Source organism: Lepidochelys kempii, chromosome 3, assembly GCF_965140285.1.
Source record: "Lepidochelys kempii isolate rLepKem1 chromosome 3, rLepKem1.hap1, whole genome shotgun sequence".
In the NCBI taxonomy this organism is placed as follows: domain Eukaryota; kingdom Metazoa; phylum Chordata; order Testudines; family Cheloniidae; genus Lepidochelys; species Lepidochelys kempii.
Window position 1 is genome coordinate 160,165,531 of NC_136382.1, and position 24,993 is coordinate 160,190,523.

Consider the following 24,993-nt stretch of genomic DNA (forward strand, 5'->3'; position numbering starts at 1 on the left):
TTATTGGACATTTTCTGTGCAATGTTTGTTCAGAGTAAATGAAAACTACTGAACATTCTGGGATTAATGAATTAATTAACTAATTAAATCACAACGTGAATTGAACAGGGACACACAGACATTGACTTGCTTATCCTGGAAACCAATTACATTAGCATTCTAAAACAAAAGCAGTTTCTCTCTCTAGGGCACTATACAAGTTTAGGAACAAAACAAATTACTGGGACGTGATGCAGAGATAGGCACAGAAAGTGTGCCTGTATAACAAGATGAGGACAAAAACGCATGAGGAGAATTAAGAAACATTGATAAATAGGCCTAAATATTACTTTCATAGAAAATGCTGTAATATATTTCAGTGGAGATTGTTCCCTACAGTTTCCATTTTCAGTTACTATTTTAGGGGTGGATTTATTTTAGTAGATTAACAGATACAATTAATCACATAAACATACATATTAACTTTAGACTGGCTCGATGATTCTGTAGTACAAAGCTCCTTGGGAGACTCAGGTTCAAGACTATCCTTACAATGCCATATTCAAGGGTGGTATAAAAGATGGCATAAGTTACGTTTTGGGAATAAACTAGTCATGAAACGGATTTAAGTGGCCAAGTATTGTAATTTGAATCTGTTTGGCCTTTGGTGGCAGTGCAAGATGTATATAACACACCAATCTGATATTACATGGGAACCACAATCAGCCCATAGTAGAAACAAATGCAACTCCTAATGAGGTCAATGGGCCAAGTTCCGCCTTCTGTTCTGCTGATATTAATGTGGGGTAACTTCACTGAAGCCAATGCAATCACTCTGATTAACACTGGCTCACCTGAGAGCAGAATTTGCACCTGCTTAAACCAGGACTGAATTTGACACCAGGAATGTTGGGAATAGGTCAAGAATATGTTAAAATAAGGGAAGAGGGAAAGCTGTCTCTTACCCTTTGACTGGACCTCCTGATACATGCCCTTATTTTTTAAGTTATACTTGTTTTGCAGTCACACAGCGGATGCCAAATCTTTGCCACTTACCCAATATGTAATCGATACAACTGTTTCTGTCCCCATAGAATTTGGCCCACAGACTTTCAAAGGAGATGTACCCCTTTCTTCCAGTCTATATTTAGTTAAATTTGGCCCAGGCTCCTTGTAAGTGGGGTAGTCACCCCGCTCTGGCACAGCAAGGGTTAAAAGTCAGCACTAGGAGAGGGCTGGGGTTGAGAGCCAATCAGAAAAGGCTGAGAGGCAGCCAATCAGGGCCAGGCTGGGCCCCATAAAAGGGCTGCAGGGCCGGAAGGCAGGTGGTCTCTCTCTAGCTTTGGAGAGAGATGGACCTAGCTGCCTGAAGGAGTGAAGGGTACCTTGGACAGAGCAGTGCTGGGGAAGGGGCAGGCTGAGCTGGGGAGCTCAGGCCTGGCGACCTCCCAGGCTGAGCCCTGACAGGAAGGCCTAGGGAGGATCTGGGGCTGCAGGGAAAGGCAGCAGGTCCAACCCCCTTGCCAATGAGTGGCCATTACAGACTGCAGTCTGCCCCAGAGAAAGAGGGCTAGATGATGACTGGCAGTAGCCACTGAGGCAAGGTGGGCTTAGAGGGTTGGGGGCTCCCCTGGGAGGGGAGACCCAGAGCATGGGGGTACTGTGGTCAGCAGAACCCCAAGGGAAAAGGGCACCGGGACCTGAGGCAGGAGAGACATCAGCCAGCAGGAGGCGCTACAAAAGAGCTAATTCCCAGACTGACCAGCAGGAGGCACAGTGGCAGTGAGGGCTAGATCTGCCACACTCCTACATAATTGACAGGCTGCTGGAGTAGAGCAGAGCTCACAGCCTCTGTGTCAAATTACCCTTTACTGGAAGCAGATGGAACCTCATTTTCTTGAGTGGGTTGGTCCCCCCTTAGTGTAGGGGAGAATTCTGACCTCTGCCTCTAGGCAGAAAGGTGATGATTGCGTCCCTCATCAAAGCCCTTGAGTAGTCAGTACAGACAATGGGTCACTCTTGAAGCAGATGAGGTGAGTGAGGTAATATCTCTTATTGGACCAACTTCTGTTCCGGAGAGAGTCAACAAACTTTCAAGCTCTCACCAACAGCAATTGGTCCAATAAAAGACATTACCTCACCCACAGTGTCTGTCTAATACCCTGGGACCGATACAGCTACAACAACACTGCAAACCTGGAGAAAACGGTCAGTCCACTGCTTGGGTGCAGAGGAGAAAAGGGATTTTAAAGGGGGAAAGTGTGCCTCAAAATTAAGAGATGCACAAAACCCCTACAATCACATTTCAACTTCTCCTCTTTCTGAATCTCTAAGTGCTCTCAAGCCATCTCCAGCAAGAAAGGGAACTACCTGAGTAAAAATCCACCCTGAGACCATCAGATTGATGGGTTGCTAAATCAAGAGTAAATAGCAGCTGCTCTTACAGACTACAACTACATTCATAAGGGATTCCTAAATCTATTTGCATATTTTCCATTGACAGTTCAGCACATCTTCTTCCATTCAATATCTAATGTTTGTCAAATCTCAAGCTGTACTCACTGCATGAACTGGATTGCACTGGTCTATTGGGCTCTTGAAGTCTGTCCTTAGCTCATCAAAGGCGATTATCTGCAAAATAATTTTTTCAAACATTGTAATGACAGCAATAATTTCAGTGAATCCAGGTCTTTTTCTTTATAGTAGTTACTAAGATCTATTCTTACTAACTTGGGTTGAAATTCATCCCAAATATAACGAATTAATTATGTTCTATATAATTTTACAGAACTATATACATTTCACAAATCTATCTTCAGCCACAAGATCACTGTACAAAGCAATATTGATAGGTCATGCTATAATAGGACATACATATTGACCCGCTGCAAGGTTGAATCACTCCTCCAATAAATATGTGCTTCTATAGTATTTTTCAGAGATCAAAACTCCAAAAATGAATTCATTTCTCTACAGATAAATGCAATAAACCATAGTCCTAAAATTGAGAGTTTTGGAAAAGGGTGTTGTGTTAAAATAAGGAAAAGTGAGAAGGCAACCTGATTTAATTGGAAGTGGAGGATTATTTCGCTATTTGAACATTAAGGGGGTTAAGCACAAAATCAGACAAGTTAGAAATGAAAAAGACCTGATTTGTGCCAGTTACATCATACACCCCCACATCTCACCCCCAACCAGAAAAAGTTTGATCCATAGAGCAAGGATTCTCAAATTTTCATACAGTGTAGACGAGACCAGGTCAACATTTTTTCAGCCTTTTTCTTTGTTTTGTTTCCTTACAGATTTTCAAATAATAGGAAAATTTTAATGAAAAATTTGCTTTTGTTCACAATTTTCCAGTTTTTTATATAGCATTTTTTTCATTTTGAAAAAAAAAATTATTTTAGTTTTCAAAAATAGATTTTTTTTATTTTTATTTTACAGTTTTGTTCCTCTCCCACCTTTTTCTCCTCTCCCCTACCTTTTCTTTTCCACTGGAAAAGTGGAATGAAGGAGAAAGGCAGGAACCAAATATAAAAACTCCCTCTGAAAGCCAAAAATTTAAAGCTGTCATGGGGGGGGGGGGCTGAAAACTGAAACAAAACATTTTGCTTCACTGAAAAAAAACAGAAAATTCCATGAAAATTTTTGAAAGAAAGAAATACTTTTTGTTTCCTAATTTTTTCAGGGGAAATATGCTAAAAAAAACACCCAGTTCTAGTGTAGCCCACACTTTGCTGAGAGATTGGCTCACTTCTCACCCAGTCACAAAGGGTCAGAACCAAGCGAGGGACTTGCATTGTCTCCCCACCACCACCACAGAGCCTCAAAGTCTGGAGGCACAGCGTCTTGGTGTGGATGGCCCATTGCCTGTAGTGGCTCTTCCAAGAAGAATGACGATCTGAGAGGTGGTCCGAGGATTATGTAGGCTGAACTCCCTGCTTGTTCTGCAAGAGGACTGGGGAGGTGGAGAACAAATTCTGTCCCTTTGACAGAACTTTCTAAGGAAAACTCCTCGCTGATGACAAACCCTCAGGTTTTTCCCTCTGGGGAGGGTGATCTGGCTTTTGCTGTTTACACTCTTCAGTCATTCTGACATCCCTCTCCACCATCTCCTTAGTCACTGCTTAGCCAATCTGGATCGATTAGCTCTTTTAATCTTTCCTAATAAATCAGTAACCTAAGTCCCTTCATTATTTTTGTTGTTCTCCTATGAACTCCACCTACTTGGTCTGTATCTTTCTGGTGTTTAAGTACCCTGAACACACCGGGTCTGAGTCTGTTCTACTTACAGTAGTGGAAATCTCCAGTAACTCCATTTAAGTGACTACAGACATATTGGTGTAAAGTTGGTTTAAATGAGGCAAAAATCGGGCCTACAATTCCCAGTGTGGTCTCCCCAGAGTCGACAACAGGTAGACACAACCAACAGATGGTGAATGCAGAAAGGTAGCGGGTACATCTACACTGAATAAAACCCCAAACCTGTGGAGGTGAATTTCAGAACCCGGGGCTTGCGGTACAGGGCTAAAAGCAGAAATGTGGACATGGTTGCTTGGACTGAAGCCCGGGCTCTGCAACCTAGTGAGGGGAGACAGTCTCAGAGCCCAAGCTCCAGTCCAAGGAGGAACATCTACACTGCTATTTTTAGCCTGTAGTGTGATTCCCACAAGCCTGAGCTAGTTGACCAGGCTCTGAGACTCACTGCTGTTAGTTTTTTGTAGCGTAGACGTATCCAATGAGACAGCTGTTCTGCAACTGAAATAAACATGTGGTCACAGCATGTAAACTGCCTAGCTTTACGAACAAGTAATCCTCAAAACAATCCTGTTAAGCAGTTATGATTGTCTCTATTTTGCAGATATGGAAACAGAAGTGCAGAAAGGTTGAGACTTGCCAGATCAGAGCCCATATAGCACTCTAGTGGCAGAAATGAGAATAAAATCAAAGACTCCAAGTCCCCTGCTCTAACAACACTGTTTCTACCAAGTTATAGAGCATTTAAAATTAAAGAATTGTGGCATTTTCAATAGCAAACTACAGGTTGCAATGTATTCAGCTGATAACTCTTCATATCACAGCATTATTATTAAATGTTTGTTATAGTCTTACTGATGTGTAGCCGCTGCACAAAGAAATGAAGGACAGTCCTTGCCCAGAGGAGCATACAGTTTAAGTTACATATGACAGGTAAGGATGCCAGAGTAGATTACATCATTTTTGTGTCAGTTCATTCGAGACTGTAGTGATTCTCATGTCACCCACGTAGTTGTTATTGGGGCATTTAGTGCACTGAATGAGGTACACTACCTGTTGTAACAGGCATGTGGCACCAGATCCTGCCATAATAGAGGCAAAACCTCAGACATATCTCCATTGCTATGATGATCAATACCCCCCACAACACACCTTTCAAGATCCATGGGTCCTACACACACCTATTACAACATATGATGCACCTCATGCAATGCATCAAATGCCCCAATAAACAACTATGTGGCATCACAACAACAATGAGGCAATCGCTGTGCTCTCAAATGAACTCACACAGAAAAATGATAAAAGACAAAAACACTATATCAGCCGTGGGCAAACCCCTTTCACAAAATGATCACTCCATATTTGACCCTCAGTCCTTGTCCTCAAAGGAAACCTGCACAACACCTTCAAAACACAAGCCTGGGAATTTAAACTCATAACTTTATTAGACACTAAAAATCATGGACTTAATAAAGAAACTGGATTTATGGATCATCACAACAATCTATAACCCATTATGCCTCCTTTGTCCTGTGACTGCAAAAGTGTTACTTGCCCATTTCCCCTAAAATGGTCTCTTATGATGTTAACTCCTTATGCTAAACGATTTGTTTCACCTTGTGTTTAGCTGTGACACTGAGTACCTTCCTCAGACCTAAAGAAGAGCTCTGTGTAAGCACAAAAGTTTGTCTCTTTCACCAACAGAAGTTGGTCCAGTAAAAGATATTACCTCACCCACCTTGTCTCTCTAAAAGCATAATACACAGAGACAGTGATATCCACAGAATTATCTCCCCCACCTCATCTCAGGTCATAAGCGATTGTTCTAGTTACTGGTGGACTGGTATCCACATCACACAAAAAAACAACAACAAAAACCCCAAACCCCAACACCATCACAGTTGGCAATATTTAATATCCTTGCACTAAGATGAGATTGGATGGGCTATGGAAACTGAACTATCCTCTGACTCCTAGAAGAGATCTTCGAGGTCTGAGTTGAGGAATATTTGTTGGGCACAGCATGGCAGGAAGCTTGTACTGCCACTGCCTATGCTGTACTTGTTCTGTGGATGGAAGAAAAAGGTAAGTATTGGAGCTACCTATGGAGTGGTTATAAAGATACTGGTCCTCCACAGTTACTAGAGAGGACCAGAATGTGTTGTAGCAAGGAGCTTAATAAAGGTAGGAACTTCCTGGTTAGGAGGTTCTCTAGCTGCTGCTTAAAGTATGTCTCTGTGTTTATGACCTCACACTACACTATGCATCTAATAAAACAACAGAATAAAAGTTCCCTTGATTTATAAACATACTGGCCACACTCTGTGGTGACTTTCTCCCCATGCAAGGCCATTAACTCCAAGTGTAAATCAGCACAGAATTTGCCCCAATTTAGACATTCTTATGCTGCATAGTTTACAGATTCTGTGCTGGCATCACCTGTTTCAGAACAGCGACCATTAGGAAGGTATTTATAGATGTGCCTGAATTCCCCCCCCCCCCCATGCATGCTTCTCCAGACAATGACAGCTTTGAATACAGAAGTATTTGCATGAGATTGAGGCTGATTTTCAGTCTCCATTTATTTCTTTACACAGAGATCTAACTGAACATTTCAACTGGCAGTGGCAGGAAGAAATCCAGATCTCTGTGTTTTAGGGAGGCCATTCTAATTTTTGACCACTGAGCCCTTACGGGCGTGTTTGGCTTGAGCGCAGGTGTTTGGTTTTTTTGTTGTTAAACTGACGACGAGTAATTTCTGGGTAGGAAATCTGCTGAGAATATTCTTTAAAGTGAATTCATTGCTGGTAAAAGGTGCTGCATTGATAACTCTTGGGCTTGAAGATTATAATTTATACACATCTTAGAAACATCTAAAAATAAAATACTGAAATGAAAACATACTACAGGCCTGAGCTGGAGGGACTACATTTATCGTCCATTCATAGCCCATTCACACTGTGTCTTGCCTGCTCAGACTGCCAGCAAAGGTGCCAAATTAGTGCTGAATAATGTGGTGAATATCAGTCCATGCTGAACTAATCTGAGAACAACAAACACAGAACAGCAGTGGTCTCAGCACACCAGCAGGCTAACTGATGTCCAGTTTTTTGTAGGCACCATTGTAAAGAAGAATTTTAAGGAGCAATTTGAAGGAGGACAATGAGATAACTTCATGGATGTTTATGGGGAGTTTCTCCCAAGCGTGAGGGACAGGATGAGAGAAAACATAAAGGTACTCATTTGAAAACTTTGCAAGTGGGTGATGGAGACTGGTATCATTGGCCAATCAGAGGCAGGAGTCGACATCTCAATAGTGAAAGTGTCGAAGTGAAGGGCTAGGAAAATAATATTTGCAGCAGCACTGTGCATGGGTATGAGTGGGACAAGATTGCATTTGGCAAGGCCAGAGAAAAGGATGTTGCAGTAATTGAGATGTGAGATGATGAGAGCCTGGATGAGAGTTTTAGCTGCATGTATGGCTTTACCCCAGCTCCAGTCAAACTTCATTGTGGGACCTTGTACCAATGCAGTTGTCTCCTGGTTGCCTCCTTGTGGCCAGCAGATGCTCTGCAGCAGCCTGCCTCTCATTTCCATCTTTAGGGCCCTTAAGATCTCCACAGTCTTTCTCGTGGCTAACACCCTTCCCACCCCGACACCCCACCTGCCATCTGGGGCTAGTTAAATAATAGAACAGTCCTTATGGTCCTCAAAATAAAGTCCATCACCACACCCCAGAAGCTCATACTCAGCTCTGGCTCTTAGTTCTACCACACAGAGAGATCTTCTTCTATCCCAATAAGCTCTTCACAAAGTTGCCTATTCCTAGCCCTCCCTAGCAAGAGCTCTACCTTTTACCTCTGATTTCCTTCTGTCAGCATCTTCCCTGTGCTGAGAAGAGAAGACAGCATATATACTGTCCTCCTTCAGAAAGCGCCTCCCAATTGGCTGAGAGATAAGGAAGCCCATTCCCCTCCTCCCCTACCCAGCTACATTACAGGCCCTTAAAGGGACAGTCTCCTGTTTTTTTTTCTCCACCCATCCAACTACTAATGCCTTGGAATGCTTCCTCTCATCTGGCCTTGGCCATTTATTGAGCCTTTAAAATGGCATAATATTGATACTGGCCTGAAATGGGAACAGCAAAAAAGTTTGAGGTAAACTCTGTCCTCCCCTGCATGCTAGTAACTTCTGATAAATCTCTAATGAGAGCTTCATGTGTACATCTGAGCATAGTTTGGCCCATTGACATTTGATAACTAATTGCAGGTGAGGCAAGAGATGGAGTGTAGCTGAGATGTAAACTGAAAAAATGTTTTGCCCGCCAGTGCCTGAGTTTAGGGTTTACTGTTTCTTCTTCAACTGCCTGATAACATTGCTAATATCTTAAGCAATGTTGCTAAACGTTTGGTGTCTAGTGACCCTGAATTCAGGGGTTGGCTGGTAAGTATAGGAAGAACTAGTTTTCAGCTCTTGTTTCAAACTATATTTAGGGCCCTTCATTTTTGGTTTTTATTTTATTTAATTTTTCCTGGAAATGTATTGGTGTTTATTACAACAACAACAGGTGAAAATTGGTGGGAAAAACTATTAATAATTTTCTGGGTAAATATCAGGGTTTATTTTGGTGGACAGAAGGACGGGGGGAAACTATTCGGTAGACTAATGCTTTGATTAATGAAATTCAGTGTGGTTTGCTGCAGAACTAAACAGAACTCAAAACACACTGCCACCTCTGAGTTTAAAAAAACAATGTATCTATAGTCCCCAAATAAAACTTTTCATTTGAATAAACAGTTTACTGTTGTGGACTTAGAACTATTAGCCTATAAATATTTACATTTAATAATTGGACCACACCATTTGCAGTGCATCCTTTTCTCCTGTTTTTTGGGGTTTTTTTTAAACTTTTGAATATTTCCTTGTGTTCTGAAATGTATTCTGATACAGATTTTTGTTTTCTTCCCATTTTAGTGTGTCAGATCTTTCAACCATTATCGGCTAACAGCTTGAAATGTGTATTTTGTGGGCATGAGATTCATCTGTACATTCAGATGCACATGCACTTCAGAGCTTGTGTGCATGCCTGTTTGTTTATTGTGTGTATCTTCTAGACTATTCCATAGCCTTACTTCATCAGGCAGCTTTGCATATACACACAGACCGATGTATTTTCGTAATACATATATCTCCTGCAATGTATTGTATTTTCCTAATAAAACAAGTTATTTTTAAATATTTGAATGATTCAAAAGTAGGGTGAAAATAAAAAAACAAATACTTTTTGTAAAACCTGGGATTTTTTTCTGTAAAAATTGGTTTAAACTGAAAATGAAGGGGCTTAACTACATTGTAAAAAATCCGTGGCCTTCTAGAACATCATTGTTGTCACTATGCTGCACGCTGCAACCACTCAGAGCTTCTAGGTGATAGAACTCAGATCCTTCTACCCCAAAACACAGCCCCCCCCTTCCCCATCACCTCACAAAATAGCAGCTGTCCCACAAGCCGCTTAGAAATTCCTTAGAAATTTAAAAGTGCAGTTTAGAGAAAACAAGATCATAAAAATTACATAACCACAAAATTCATTTACTGAAGTGAAGCCAGGCCCACATGAGCTAAGAAAGGTAGGAGGGTATCAGCTGACTCTCTGCTCCAGATACCCAGAGCTGGACAGATCTGCAGAGGAGACTATCTCCTCAGAATCAATTCTCAAATCATCAGGTTTCTCCAGGGCATGGGCCAAAGTCAGCTGCTGCTGTTTAGGAGACATTTAAAAAAAAGAAAGAAAAACAATATCCTAAAAACAAAGAGTAATATTGGAGAGGGTCACAAAATATACTGACTGAGGCCCAAACAACAAAGTTTCGTTCTAAGTCTAGATCTAAACGTTTGCCCATCTCTGAAAATCATCAGACAAGTTAAATTTGGCAGTTGTCATTCCATAAAGAGGAAATTGTTCCATTATCTTATCTGTACACTAGGAGGGCATTCATGGTTGTAGTCACTCCCATTCCTATCACTTATTATTGGGATCTAGCTTTGGATCTGGAGCTGATAAGGTTTAAGGATTGTTTTGTTACAGGCTACAGAGCAATTCCATTTTCAGCCTCACAAATCTAATTCTGTGACCCACTGGAATAGCAGAAAACCATTTACAAAGGTTACAATCCTAAGTACAAAAAACTTAGAATCAAGCTTTCCAATGCACTGGAAGTCTAGTATTAGAGGATGTTGATTTTACCTACCTATGCTACTGCACTTTATAAATTAAAGTGCTTTACAGATATTAGTTAATCCTCACAGCAGCTCTGTGAGATAACCACTTTACAGGTGGGGAGACTGAGGCAGGGAAATTCAGTGACTTGCCCACAGTACACAAGAAATCTATGCCAGAGCCAGGATTAGAACACAGGTGCAGCTGACTTCTAGCCTGGTGCTTAAGCCCCTGGGTTATGGTGCATTCCAGGATAACAGAATAACATTTTGGGGCTATTTTTACCCAGATTTTCGATCTTCCTGGGCATTAGAGTAGTACACACTGTAGTAAACTGACGGTTTTAAATCTGCACAAAGTGTGCCAAATTCTGCATGCAGTTGCACCTCAGTAGGGATCCCAAAGTGCTTTACAGTATGGATCAGTGATAGTCACAATCTTTGGGGTAGAACACAGCAGCTGTTTAGCAGTAAATAGAAACACTGTATAAACAGTTTACAGCAGGAAGTGAAGAATAGCTATCCAATTGAAACTGCAGGGAGTGAAGGATTTAGGTTGGCAGAATGTAAAATTACCAGAGTTTCAATTTGACCAATACACAGGATCAACGCCCATACATCCCAAGAGACTTTTTAATGACCTCAAGTGGTCTGGCCTTTAGTTTTATAACTCATACAAAACGACAACAGCATCCAACAGCAGTGCCCCCGAACACCAAGTTGCCGCCTTTGGCAACACTCCCTTAGCTAGCACTAGCAGTAGGTTCTTCATTCTCTCTGTGAGCCAGGCACAAGACATCGACATTCAGACACGCACAAAGCCAGTGTATTAAAATCTCTGCACAAGAATCAGGATTAATAATAGGCCCACACAGTGCTTGCACTACATCTCCACTTCAAACTTTATTTTATAAATGAATTAACTCTCGGATTTCTGGGTAGGTTCCATGGGACCTCTCTTCTGAAACCTACTGTCACGCTGCCTGAAATGGCTTGTGACTAAGGCTAAGATTTAGTCACAGGTATTTTTAGTAAATGTCACAGACAGGTCATGGACAATAAACAGAAATTCATGGCCCCTGACCTGTCCATGACTTTTACTATAAATACCCCTGACTAAATCTTAGCTGCTCCTAGAGTGCTGCTGCTCTGGGGAGTCCAGGACGCTGCTGTTCTGGGAGGTCCTGGGGGCCGACGGCTGGCCCCTGCTCTGGCGGTGGGGACTGGCTACCTCTGGCTGCCCCCAGAGCCACTGCTCAGGCCGCCTCTGGGGCAGCCCCCAGGACCGCTGCTACTCCAGCAGTCCCCAAGGCTGCCTCCCTCTTTCTTCCCCCCTCCCTCGGCTTCTCGGGCAGCCCTAGAGTCAGCCGCACTCATGACCATGGGTGCCAACCTCAGGGCAGACTGCCAAGAAACAGAGCATGAACCCCAAAGTGGTTGGGTGCAAATTTTGTATCCACGCAGGGCTCTAAAGAGAAAACTTGTAGTCAATTCTCTAACTAACTAGCTAACTAACTAAAGATTTATTTATTAAAAAGAAATGAGAGTTATTGACAAGTTTGGAGAAGGTAAACATAAACACCCAAATGAGAAACAGTCTTAAGTTCTGAAAGATGATAGTTGCAAGCTCTATATGTCCTTCAGGGCTAACCCAAGCTAAACAGCTGGAGACTCATCACTTATGCTTAGAAATCTTTGCCCTTCAGAGTTCAAGCAGCATAGGGATAACAATTTCTCCTTAACAGGAATTTTTATTCCCTTCCCCCAACATTCAAGATGTGATGGGTAGGGCCCTATGAAATTCACAGCCATGAAAAACGTATCAAGGACTGTGAAATCTGGTCTCCCCCAATGAAATCTGGTCTTTTGCATGCTTTTACCCTATACTATATAGATTTCACAGGGGGAAACCAGCGTTTCTCAAATTGTGGGTCTTGACCCAAAATGGAGTTGCAGGGGGTCGCACTATTGCCACCCTTACTCCTGCGCTGCCTTCAGAGCTGGGTGGTCAGAGACGGTGGCTGTTGGCTGAGCACTCAGCTCTGAAGGCAGTGACCTGCCAGCAGCAGTGTAGAAGTAAGGGTGGCAATACCATGCTATGCCAACCTTACTTCTGCATTGCTGCCTTTGGAGCTGGGTGGCCAGAAAGTGGCAGCTGCTGACTGAGGGCTCAGCTCTGCAGGCAGCAGTGCAGAAAGAAGGGTGGTAATACCATACCAGGCCATCCTTGCTTCTGTGCTGCTGCTGGTGGCGGCTCTGCCTTCAGAGCTGGGCTCCTAGCCAGCAGCCGCCGCTCTCCAGCTGCCGAGCTCTGAAGGCAGCAACTCTGTCAGTAGCAGCGCAGAAGTAAGGGTAGCAGTACCGCAAGCCCCTCTACAATAACCCTGGGACCCCCTCACAACTCCTTTTTGGAGCTTTTGTTATAACACCATGAAATTTCAGATTTAAATAGTTGAAATCATGAAATTTACTATTTTTAAAATGCTATGACCATGAAATTGACCAAAATGGACCAAGAATTTGGTAGGGCCCTAGTGATGGGACAAGAGCATGTGCACATATCCTCTTCAGGAGTGTGCAGAAAGCAATCAACAAAGTCTTTTGTCCATAGTGGCTTGTCTGATGTCTGAGTACCTTTTGCTGGGGAGGAGAAAACACCTTGAGGTAAATTAGCATTTCGCACTTGATAATGCTTCTCCCCTGACTGTGGGTGATCTACAGTCTTAGAAAACGTTTTTATAGTTACAAAGCAAACATTTTAAACATTATCTTATGACATGGAATACAGATACTATCCGCAGGATTAACACATGCAGTATCCTACAAGCATTCCAAAATGTCTAAACATTATACACATTTTTATAACTCTAATATCTATTTTAACGATCCTAACACACAGGTGAACCAGACTGGTTTCCAGATATGCATTTGTCAGTGGTTAGTGAGGCTTGGGGCCAGGGCGTGAGCTGGCACCATGTCTGCCAGCATCACACCTACCAATAAAAAACAAAAGCAACCAGCCTCATTTAAAAAACCAAAACCAACCAAACCTTAAACTCCCCACTTGCCTATCAAATTCTGCTGCACTAATCCAACGCACTGTCACAGCATTATTAATCCTACCCTGCCAGGATTTGGGGACAGAGAAGAAGGCCCTCATGATAGGACCAAGGACACTACTGCTGTGGTACCATGGTAATCAATGTTACTTAAGTAAAAAGAGGGGAAAATCAGATAAATATTTCATAGATTCTAAGACCAGAAAGGACCACGGTGATCATCTCATCTGATCTCCAGCAAAACACAGGCCATAGGACTTCCCAAAATAATTGATTTTTAAACTAGAGCATATCTTTTAGAAAAACATCCAAACTCGATTTACAAATTGTCAGTGACGGAGAATCCACCATGACCCTTGGTAGATTATTCCAATGGTTAATTACTCTTATAGTTAAAAAATTACACTTTATTTCCAGTCTTAATATGTCTAGCATCAACTTCCAGTGAATCTTCTCATACCTTTGTCCGCTAGATAGCAGAGGGCATTATCAAATATTTGTTCCCCATGGAGGTAATTATAGCCTGTGATCAAATCACCCCTTACCCTTCTCTTTGTTAAAACTAAATAGAATGAACACCTTCAGTGTCCCACTAATAAGTCATCTTTTCTAATCCTCTAATCATTCTTGTGGCTCTTCTCTGAAGCCTCTCCAATTTATTAACATCCTTCTTGAGTTGTGGACACTAGAACCAGATGCGATATTCCAGTAGTGGTCGCAGCTGTGCCAAATACAGAGATAATATAATCTCCCTTCTCCTATTCAAGATTTCCCTGTTAATGCATCCAAGGATCACATTAGTCCTTTTGACCACATAGTTGCATTGGTCGCTCAAGTTCAGCAGATCATCCAGGATGACCCCTACGCCTCTCAGAGTCACTGCTTCCCAGGATAGAAAAGTACGGCCTACATACTTTGGATTCTCTTGGAAATCCAGTAGACTCGGCTCCCTTCATATGGGGGTGGAAGGGACACATAGTGCTGATGATGACTTACTCAGTGACTGGCTCCAAAAGGAGTTTGCTTAATTCTACATTTGCTGCTAAGTCCTGAAAAATAACAAGAGTCCCTGGCAAGGAAATGAAGCAGGAATTTCATCTTCAAACTCTTCAGAAGGCAGGGAAATCAGTTGCGTGAACCATGCTGGAGCCAGAGAGATAAAGAAAGCTGCTCGTAAGATACCAACTTCGCTGAATCCCGAAGGCTCCAGTTTGATTAGAGGCTGTTTGAGCTGGGAGATTTGACATAGCTTTAATCTCTTCTCTCACATCAAAGTCATGCTGCTGGAATTTACAAATGGCAGGTGTGAGGCTTAATTTTCTGAATGGCTGTTGTGTCGTTATAAGTATTTTTTGGAGTGACTATTCACTTCCCAAATTCAATTTACCATATAGAGATGGCATAAAGCTTTGCATTCATGGAAAATTATACAGAAACAACTGCATGGGGTTTGGTTCCTACAATTTCTTTTCTCTAGTTAAAAACTGAAATCTAGTTTTAAGAACAAAGTTCAGATTCAAAGGAATGGTAGTACAAAAACTAAGAGACCAAATCCAGGCCCTATGTGGTATTTGTGCAGGCATGGGTATAATCATGTATCAGATTTGTTTGTGTGTCAGATGGGGGCTGATTACTAGCACCCCAAAGCTATCACTTCCTTTGGTAAAGTAGTAGAGACCTAGCATTCTACTCTCAGCTACCCAGGGGTGTGTGTCATTCATGTATTAACTGTGTCTCTCTATAGCACATGGATTCATTACAAAACATGTATGAAGACTGGCAAAATTCATGCCTAGTGTAACTCTATTGGATGAAGTTGCAGGGATAAAGTTAGACCATTCACTTTAAAGCTTGCCAAAAATTATTTGATTTTGCTGTGTATTTTGTTCCGGTGATATAAGTATCCAACTCCAGTTGCATTATATTATCAGACCATCAAAGAATCAACTCTTTATCTTTCAGGTTTCTTCAACAATATTCCCTATTTTGGTTCTTTTTAACTGCTAATCTTTAAAACCCAGAAGGTACCTTTATTTCTGTAACAGCATTCCCCCTTTTGCCAGATGGATATATTGACCAATTTCTCAGTATAATCTCAAGTGGTTTAGTTCCTTTCTTTTCTCCTTAGTATCTCAGCTACAACTTGCCTAATGCTTGAAGTTACTGTAGCAGGGCATATTTGCATCTCAATAATATTTAAGTAAGTCTTAGACCTCTTTGGAAATTGGACTTGCATGATCACTGAAGCAAGTATAGGACATAAAGCAAAATAATTTGGGGTAATCTTTGCAGTGTCAAGTATAATTTCACTGGAAATAAACCCTCTTGACTTCCTGTTATTATGAAGAGCTTTTCTCTCCTCCATTAGGAAATGACAGACAGCTGTTTCCTGGAGTGATCATTCAAAATCTTCAGGAGCCTGCCTCACATGCCACAGAGCCTCATGCTTAAATATTTCTTTATCTTTATTCCTTTCCAAAATCCTTTTAGTAAAACATTTAAAGTTTTTAAAAAAAGAAAAACAAGAAAAATCTTGGATTTCAGCAATATCCTCTTGTGTAACTCCTAGGGTCCCCAAGCAAGCAAGTCTGAAATGCTTGCTTTGATGAATAACCCACTACAGCCAACTGAAATGTGGGAAAGCAAAAGGAGATCAAAGACATTCCTTTTGCTCCACTACTTAAATACTTTCCTGAGCAGTATATTTTAAATAATTAATTCGTGGTTGGGTTAATGATAATAGTAATAATAAATCTTCTTTTGCATGGCAAAAGGGGTGATCCACGACATTCAAATAACCAAGTCCAGATTAGTGAGTCACTGAATAGCTTTGGAAGTGACTGGGTGTAAGGCTGAGATGCCACTGGCAAATGATTGAAGGGGGCTCTGATTTTTATTTTTCTTGGCATGGGAGGGTTAAAAGGAAAAGCCAGTGTGCACAGAGTTCAAGATGCTAATCGAAACTAGAGCAGATTTCATTTTTATTTTCCAGTTAGGCAGCAGGTATGCAGTGACAGCTGCCTGTCATGTTGACCAGTTATGTTTGTTGTATCCACCTGTTGTCTCTCATCTTATACTTAAGATTGTACGTTGTTTGGGGCAGGGGCCCTCTCTATTACATTTTGTACAGTGCCTAGCACAAGGGGGTCATGATTCAAAACTAGGCACTAATGTAATATAATTAGCAATACAAATATTTCAATTTAACATTTTTATTTGATAAAGGTTGATGATGAGTTCTAGAGATTGTCAAAAAGCTGGAGGGGAAAAAAATCACTAAAATTTCAAAATGCCTTTGTTTTTGAAACTCAAACAAAGCCAGCTAGCTCTAATCAGAACTGTACTTGGGCCAAGGAGGTGGTGTTCAGGTCCAGCTCAGAATCAAGCATAAACTGTAGTTCAGGGTTCGGATTCAGGGTTTATCTTCACTGCCAAAAAAGTTGCATTTCTGTGGAATAGCTAATGCGCATTAAAACCCTAGTGGAAACACGGCACTATAGTTTTACCACAAGATAAACTAGGTAAGGTCAAGCATGAGTGGAGGGTGGAGTGGAGTGCTGACCTCACCTACCTTCCTCCCAGTAAAAACTACAAATGCCTGCTTTCATTGGGATTTTACAGTGGGATAGCTAACATGGGTTAGTTATCCCACAGTAAAAACACACCTTTTTTGGCAGTGAAAACAAAGCCCTGGTCTACACTAGGAGTTTAGGTCAAATTTAGCAGCGTTAAATCAATGTAAACCTGCACCCGTCCACATGATGAAGCCCTTTTTTCTGACTTAAAGGGCTCTTAAAATCGATTTCCTTAATCCACCTCTGACAAGTGGATTAGCGCTTAAATCAGCCTTGCCGGGTCGAATTCGGGGTACTGTGGACGCAATTAGACGGTATTGGCCTCCGGGAGCTATCCCAGAGTGCTCAATTGTGACCGCTCTGGACAGCACTCTCAACTCAGATGCACTGGCCAGGTAGACAGGAAAAGTCCCACGAACTTTTGAATTTCAATTTCCTGTTTCCATGGTCACCTGCAGCTTACCACACTGGCCAGAGCTCATCAGCAGAGGTGACCATGCAGAGCTCATCAGCAGAGGTGACCATGATGGAGTCCCAGAATCGCAGAAGAGCTCCAGCATGGACCGAACGGGAAGTACGGGATCTGATCGCCGTGTGGGGAGAGGAATCTGTGCTATCAGAACTCTATTCCAGTTTTCAAAATGCCAAAACATTTGTCAAAATCTCCCAGGGCATGAAGGACAGAGGCCATAACAGGGACCCAAAGCAATGCCGCGTGAAACTTAAAGAGCTGAGGCAAGCCTACCAGAAAACCAGAGAGGCAAACGGCCGCTCCGGGTCAGAGCCCCAAACATGCTGCTTCTATGATGAGCTGCATGTCATTTTAGGGGGTTCACCCACAACTACCCCAGCCATGTTGTTTGACTCCTTCAATGGAGATGGAGGCAACACAGAGGCAGGTTTTGGGGATGAGGAAAATGATGATGATGAAGTTGTAGATCGCTCACAGCAAGCAAGCGGAGAAACCGGTTTTCCTGACAGCCAGGAACTGTTTCTCACCCTGGATCTGGAGCCAGCACACCCTGGACCCACCCAAGGCTGCCTCCCGGACCCGCCAGGTGGAGAAGGGACCTCTGGTGAGTGTACCTTTTAAAATACTATACATGGTTTAAAAGCAAGCATGTTTAATGATTAATTTGCCCTGGCATTTGTGGCTCTCCTGGATGTACTCCCAAAGCCTTTGCAAAAGGTTTCTGGGGAGGGCAGCCTTATTCCACCCACCATGGTACGACACTTTACCACACCAGGCCAGTAGCACGTACTCGGGAATCATTGTAGAACGAAGCATTGCAATGTATGTTTGCTGACATTCAAACAACATCCGTTCTTTATCTCTCTGTGTTATCCTCAGGAGAGTGAGATATAATTCATGGTCACCTGGTTGAAATAGGGTGCTTTTCTTCAGGGGACATGCAGAGGTGCCTGTTCCTGCTGGGCTGTTTGCCTGTGGCTGAACAGAAATGTTCCCCGCTGTTAGCCGGGGTGGGGGTGGGGGGGTGAGGGGCTAGCCACGTGGTGGCGGGAGGCAAAATGCGACCTTGGAACAAAAGCACATGTGCTGTGTCTGTAATGTTAACAGCAAGGTTTACCGTGAAAGAGTGTAGCCATTGTTCTAGAAAATGTGTCTTTTTAAATACCACTGCCTCTTTTTTTTTCTCCACCAGCTGCATGTGTTTCAGTGATCACAGGATCTTCTCCTTACCAGAGGCTAGTGAAGATTAGAATGTGAAAAAAACGCACTCGTGATGAAATGTTCTCTGAGCTCATGGTGTCCTCCCACACTGACAGAGCACAAACGACTGTGTGGAGGCAGACAATGTCAGAGTGCAGGAAAGCACAATATGACTGGGAGGAGAGGTGGCAGGCTGAAGAGAGTAAATGGTGGGCTGAAGAGAGTAAGTGGGGGGCTGAAGAGAGGGCTGAAGCTCAAATGTGGCGGCAGCATGATGAGAGGAGGCAGGATTCAATGCTGAGGCTGCTGGAGGATCAAACCAATATGCTCCAGTGTATGGTTGAGCTGCAGGAAAGGAAGCAGAAGCACAGACCGCCGCTACAGCCCCTGTGTAACCAACCGCCCTCTTCCCCAAGTTCCATAGCCTCCTCACCCAGATGCCCAAGAACGTGGTGGGGGGGCCTCCGGCCACCTGGCCACTCCACCCCAGAGGATTGCCCAAGCAACAGAAGGCTGGCATTCAATAAATTTTAAAGTTTTAAACTTTTAAAGTGCTGTGTGGCCTTGTCCTTCCCTCCTCCACCAGCCCTCCTGGTGCTTCTCTCCTCCACCACCCCTCCTGGGCTACCTTGGTAGTTATCCCCCTATTTGTGTGATGAATGAATAAAGAATGCATGAATGTGAAGCAACAATGACTTTATTGCCCCTGCAAGCGGTGATCGAAGGGAGGATGGGAGGGTGGTTAGCTTACAGGGAAGTAGAGTGAACCAAGGGGCAGTGGGTTTCATCATGGAGAAACAAACAGAACTTTCACACCGTAGCCTGTCCAGTCATGAAACTGGTTTTCAAAGCTTCTCTGATGTGCACCGCGCCCTCCTGTGAGACATATGGTGACAGTTTGCTGAGCGGGCTCCATGCTTGCCATGGTATGGCATCTGCACAGGTAACTCAAGAAAAAAGGAGCAAAACGATTGTCTGCCCTTGCTTTCACGGAGGGAGGGAGGGAACGGGGGCCTGATGATATGTACCCAGAACCACCCGCGACAATGTTTTAGCCCCATCAGGCACTGGGATTTCTACCCAGAATTCAGATGGGCGGCAGAGACTGCGGGAACTGTGGGTTAGCCACCCACAGTGCAATGCTCCAGAAGTCGACGGTTGCCTCGGTACTGTGGACACGCTCTGCCGACTACATGCACTTAGAGCACTTGTGTGGGGACACACACAATCGACTGTATAAAACCGCTTTCTACAAAACCGACTTCTATAAATTCGACCTAATTTCGTAGTGTAGGCATACACAAAGAGTTAGATGTGGGTAGTGCTGGCACTGAAATCTCACAAACTTTTCTCACAAGATCCACTGATCCTGTGGAATTTCTGTGATCTTGAGTTGAAGTTTTGTCAGAATACTTCGAGATTCTGTCTTTGTCCCAACCAAACACAACAGAGGTTTTCTTCCAGCTTTGACTAAAGGCCAATATTTTACAGAAGCTTCAGATCCAGGGATTTGAATCTGAACCTACACATCTAGAAAGTCAAAGGAGTAGAGATTGACAGTTCCAATTTTGGCCCAACTCTAGACTGAACCACTTAAAAGCTGAAGCTGTGTACATTTTATGTGTTTGTGGGGCGCACGTCTAACTTAGTTAATGCATTCAGTGTTGAGTAGAAGTGACCCATAGAATAATAATGGGAGGGGGAGAGAAAGCTGTAACCTATAGATTACTGTGGGGGACAGGGGAAACAAGAGAATGAGCCTGGGAGTACGTAGAAAATCAGGAATGTTAGAAGAATAAGAATGTCTATGCCTAAACAGATTAGTGCCTGCAGAATACTGCATTACAGAAGAGGCTAAGTAATGGACTAATGTGAAATGTAATAAACGCAACCCCCATAACTAACACATGTTGTTAGTTGTCTGCTTTAGGCAATGCCTTTGGGGCTAAGATTGAAAATAGCAATTTCTCACCCTTGGGTGGTTTAAAACTGTTTTTGTCAGATTTCACATCAATAACTGTACGGCACTTTCTTGCTCCATCTGATTTGAACTTCCTAATGCATCTGCCATGACTTAAAAACATATTTCTGAACTGAAAGCCAAATTCAGCCCTGGTGTAAGCAGGCACAATTTCTGTTGGTTCCAATCTGAATTGCACCAATTCACACCCAGCCACTTGGTCTTAATCTTTTCCTTGATATTAAATTCTAGGTTTGTTGTTTGGTTGTGCTAAGGAAAGAAGAGTATCAGGTTTAGTCCAACTACCAAACATGATTTTTAGCCTCTTAGGCACTAACTAGTATTTTAGCTAACTCAAAAGGCATGCAAATCTCATTTTACTTTCTCAGTGATTTAAGCTAACCTACTATGTCTTTTACATGGCATTACAGTATGTCAAATTAAAGACACATACTCACAATACAGGCTCAGTCTTGACCCTGCAAATATGATTTTAACAGCTTTGTCTACTCAAGAAAATTTGATGGCATAATTATACACATTCCTGTATTCTGGAATAAGAGTGTCCACACAGAAAGTTATACCGGTATGACTACAGTGGTATTGGTATGGTGGAAAATTTCTCCATGTAGAAATGACTGTATGGACATACAAGCGTGGCAAGCAGCCTCAGCTACCGCAAAGTCAGATTTCCAAGCAAGTGGACAAGTGCAGTGCAAACTCCTAAGGATAATTATGTGGCAGTCAGTTAAAAGAATCCATCTGTTATTCTGAGAATGAAGAATTCTGTCATGAAAACCCAAGTCTTGGAAGTGTATAAGGATGTTTATTTTAAGGAATGCAATAGTATCCTTCAAAATAGCAATTTTTATCTTGAAGGACCCTGTCTCCATGTAAGTTATTAAATATTATTATTGTAACACTACAGGCAATACCTGGGAAAAGCAAAAAAAAATTTGGAAGTGAAAGGAATCCATATTCACTTGTCGTTATTGGTTGTGTCCAAGCCACTGGGAGTTTTCCAGCATCGTAAGATGGTTGAGAACATGATGTTCCCAGATGGCTGACTTGACAAGCAACAATTGACAGATTTTTGCAACTGCTGTGAAAAGGCCTTTTAAAAACTATCTTATCCAATGGTAATTGAAAGAGGAGGTTTCTCTGGCAGATATGGGATGACATTCCACCTCCTCGGCCCCAGCCACTGAAATATGTTCCTTGTTTACCCAGATGGCTGTCAAAATTGAAGGATTTCAACCTTCTCTGCGAGAGAGTGGGAGAAAGAGGATCCAGCTATTCACCAAATCCATCCAGAGAAATTCAGAAATTCTCTATACCTCCACCATAGTTTTAAACTCACTCATGGACTTCCACGTAACACCAAGTGAATTCAGCTGGGGAAATCAGCTGTGCACTGATAAACTGCTGTTCATTATGGAGATGAAAACAAGCAAGCTATGTGGAAGAGACGTTGCAAATATAGTTGTACGGAGCCTGTTCCTAAACAGGCTGATGATTTTACTTACTATATCTGCAGTCAGAATACATTTCAAACAAATTTCAAGTTGAGGAGGAATTTCTGAAGCCCAGACTGTCAGGTTTTTCTTTATTGGAGGGACTTCATCATATTGTTGTCACAGTTCTTCTATTATTAATTAATTATTATTATTTAGAAGCCTCCTATTACTACATTCAGTAGAGGGAAGCCAACAGTTTGTTGTAGAAAGTCGCATTACACAATAGGTGAAACACCTCCCTGGTGTAACTTAACTTTTTTTTAAAGAGTTCACAGGCAGCTATTAACTACACCCAGAAAACCCAAGGCAATACTTTATTGACTGCGCAGGTGACAACACATTGACATTACACATCAGGAAAGCCATGACTTATTGTTTATGAACTAGTTTACTCTGATGTTTGAATGCCACAAAATACCGTGAATTCCCAGGGACTGTCTCATGCTAGATGAGCAGGGAACTCATTCTTGTGTTATTCAACAATGTGTTCTCCAACCAGTTTCTCTTCTCTCCTCCTGCCTGGAAAGCCCATAATAAAGATGGGTCTGAACCAAATACCCATACCCCAAAACACTGGAATTATGGGAAGTTCAAATCCACATCCAAACTTTGCAACTGGCCCTAATTTCTATAATGGCACATACCAGAAACCCAGATCCCAATAACCCCAAATTCTGGGAAAATTTGGATTTTAACTTTGCAGCACAAGCAGCTAATAGAAGCCACTGGCATCAAAGAACACTGACCCCTGTGATGTGGCAGCAGTATTAACCATTCTGACAGTCATCCATACAGTGGGTCCATTAGCTTGAGCCAGGAGGGGGAGCTGTCCCCACCCCAGCTAAGGAGTACAGGGAGCTGCAGGGAACTGCTGTTAATCCAAGACAACAAGACAGGCAGAAAAGGGAGGGCTCCCCTTAGCTTTAGTATAAAAAGGGGAGCTGCATATCCCCCTGTTACTCCTTGTTTTATACCCCAGGCCCAGATCAGGAAGCTGCAGCCAGGAAATAAACAACTGAAATGTATTACCTACATATCTGTGCATCACAGGTTTATTACTAGAGGAAAGGAAATGTTCTTCTGCCCTTGTTTTCTCTCCCCATTCAAGATCATTTGCAGCTTATTTGTGCAATATGCTCTCGTGTAATACCACCACTTTCCTTTGTTTCTTTTTTTTTAAATCACACATAGAGTATATATCAATTATTCCCCATGGAACATCAAGGGAGAAAACAAATGCATAAAATCTACACTGTCTTTTCTTCCTGAGTTACATTCTTAGAAGGAAATGGAGTATTTTCTATATAAGGGTTCAAAAGCTAAGGGACATAATAACCCAAAGCTAAGAGTAAATGGGAAGCTTCTGCAGAATCACTTCAAGCAAAGGGTAATAAACAGATGGAATAAGTTACTGGCCTAGGTGCAACCAGAGAAAATATTTGCAGGTGAAGACGGGAGGGAGAAGAGAGACCAGGAGAAGGAATTTTGTTCAGCGTAAGAAAGACAAAAATCATGGGAAAGAGGCAGGACAGCTAGTCAGTGCTGACCCTTAGCAAGTTTCCAGTCTCGCCCTCACAGCCCATTTAATCCCATCCATTTTCTTTTTTAAAAACTTCCAATATTTTGTTACTGATTATATTGTCTTAGCATTTATATTTTCTATTAAGTGAACACTTTAAACGTGACTTTGTCTCCCTTACATTCATCTTTTCTCTTCATTCACTTTGTTAGTTCCCTTATTATCTTCTCTGTCTTTCCAGTCTATTATCTCCTCAATATTATTTCTATATTGTGAACATTGTTCCTTCTCCTCCCACCCATCCCTTCCTCTTGTTTTCTTGTGTTGAGTTCTCTTCCTCCATTCACCAATGGTTTCATCTCTCTCCCAGGGCTGTCCTTTCAGGTGGGTGATGTGGGCAACCACCCAAGGCATTGTGGTCGGAGGGAGCTGTGGTCAAGAGGCAAGGAGCAGGGTGGGCCTGGGGTGTGATGCTGTGGAAGGGAGCTCAGGCCAATTGGGGGAGAGGAATCGGGGAGAGGCAGGGGAACCACGGTTGATGGGGGGATGGATGGGGAGGCAACGGAGGCCAGTTGCATGAAAATACAAGTTCACCCAGGGTGCCATTTTCCCTGAGGCTGACCCTGCTCTTTCCCCACTCTTTTCCTCTGTCTTGTGCTCCCATTCCCACTTTCTCACATATGCACTACTACCTTCCCCCAAATTCCAGCAAAATACACAAACATCTGAAGGTCCCCCAGACTCCACTCACACCTTTGGGGGCTGCCTCCCCCACACATCCATTCACACATACATGTAGGCTCCTGCACCCTAACCACACAGGACTCATTACACAGGCTCCCCCAAGAGAGTCCACATACACATATATTCAGCTTCACCTTACAGACTCATGCAGCCTCCTCTTCTCCACCTTTCTCCTCTTCCATTCCTATCCCCAGCACCAAGAATTTTTATGCTTATTATCCCCTCCTTCTTTCCTTGTCACTCACTCATGCTCATACATGTTCTCTCTTCTCCTTGTGACTGAGTGCTGGGACTGACACCCTGGTCACTTAAACACCAATTAATTCCCCTGCAGGGTGGACATGATGGGGCCTAATAAGTGGATTAGAATGGGCTGGGGAAGGAGTAATGATCAAATTGGCCCATTAACATAGTAAGCATAAGAAGCACAGGAGGGAAGTGCAGGGCAGAGAGAGAGGGGCAGGCTAGCAGAGCCAGAACTGAGAAGGACTG

At 42.7% G+C, this 24,993-nt stretch overlaps 1 protein-coding gene across 1 annotated transcript in view; it reads right to left on the reverse strand.

The window, feature by feature from the left end:
• The window catches only part of CNIH3 (cornichon family AMPA receptor auxiliary protein 3), a 75,898-nt gene that overhangs the window by 36,099 nt on the left and 14,806 nt on the right, over window positions 1–24,993 (reverse strand). Inside the window, exon 2 of the mRNA XM_073338744.2 lies at window positions 2,542–2,610. Within this exon, the coding sequence (XP_073194845.1) occupies window positions 2,542–2,610 (69 nt within the window). The remainder of the gene's footprint in view (window positions 1–2,541; window positions 2,611–24,993) is intronic.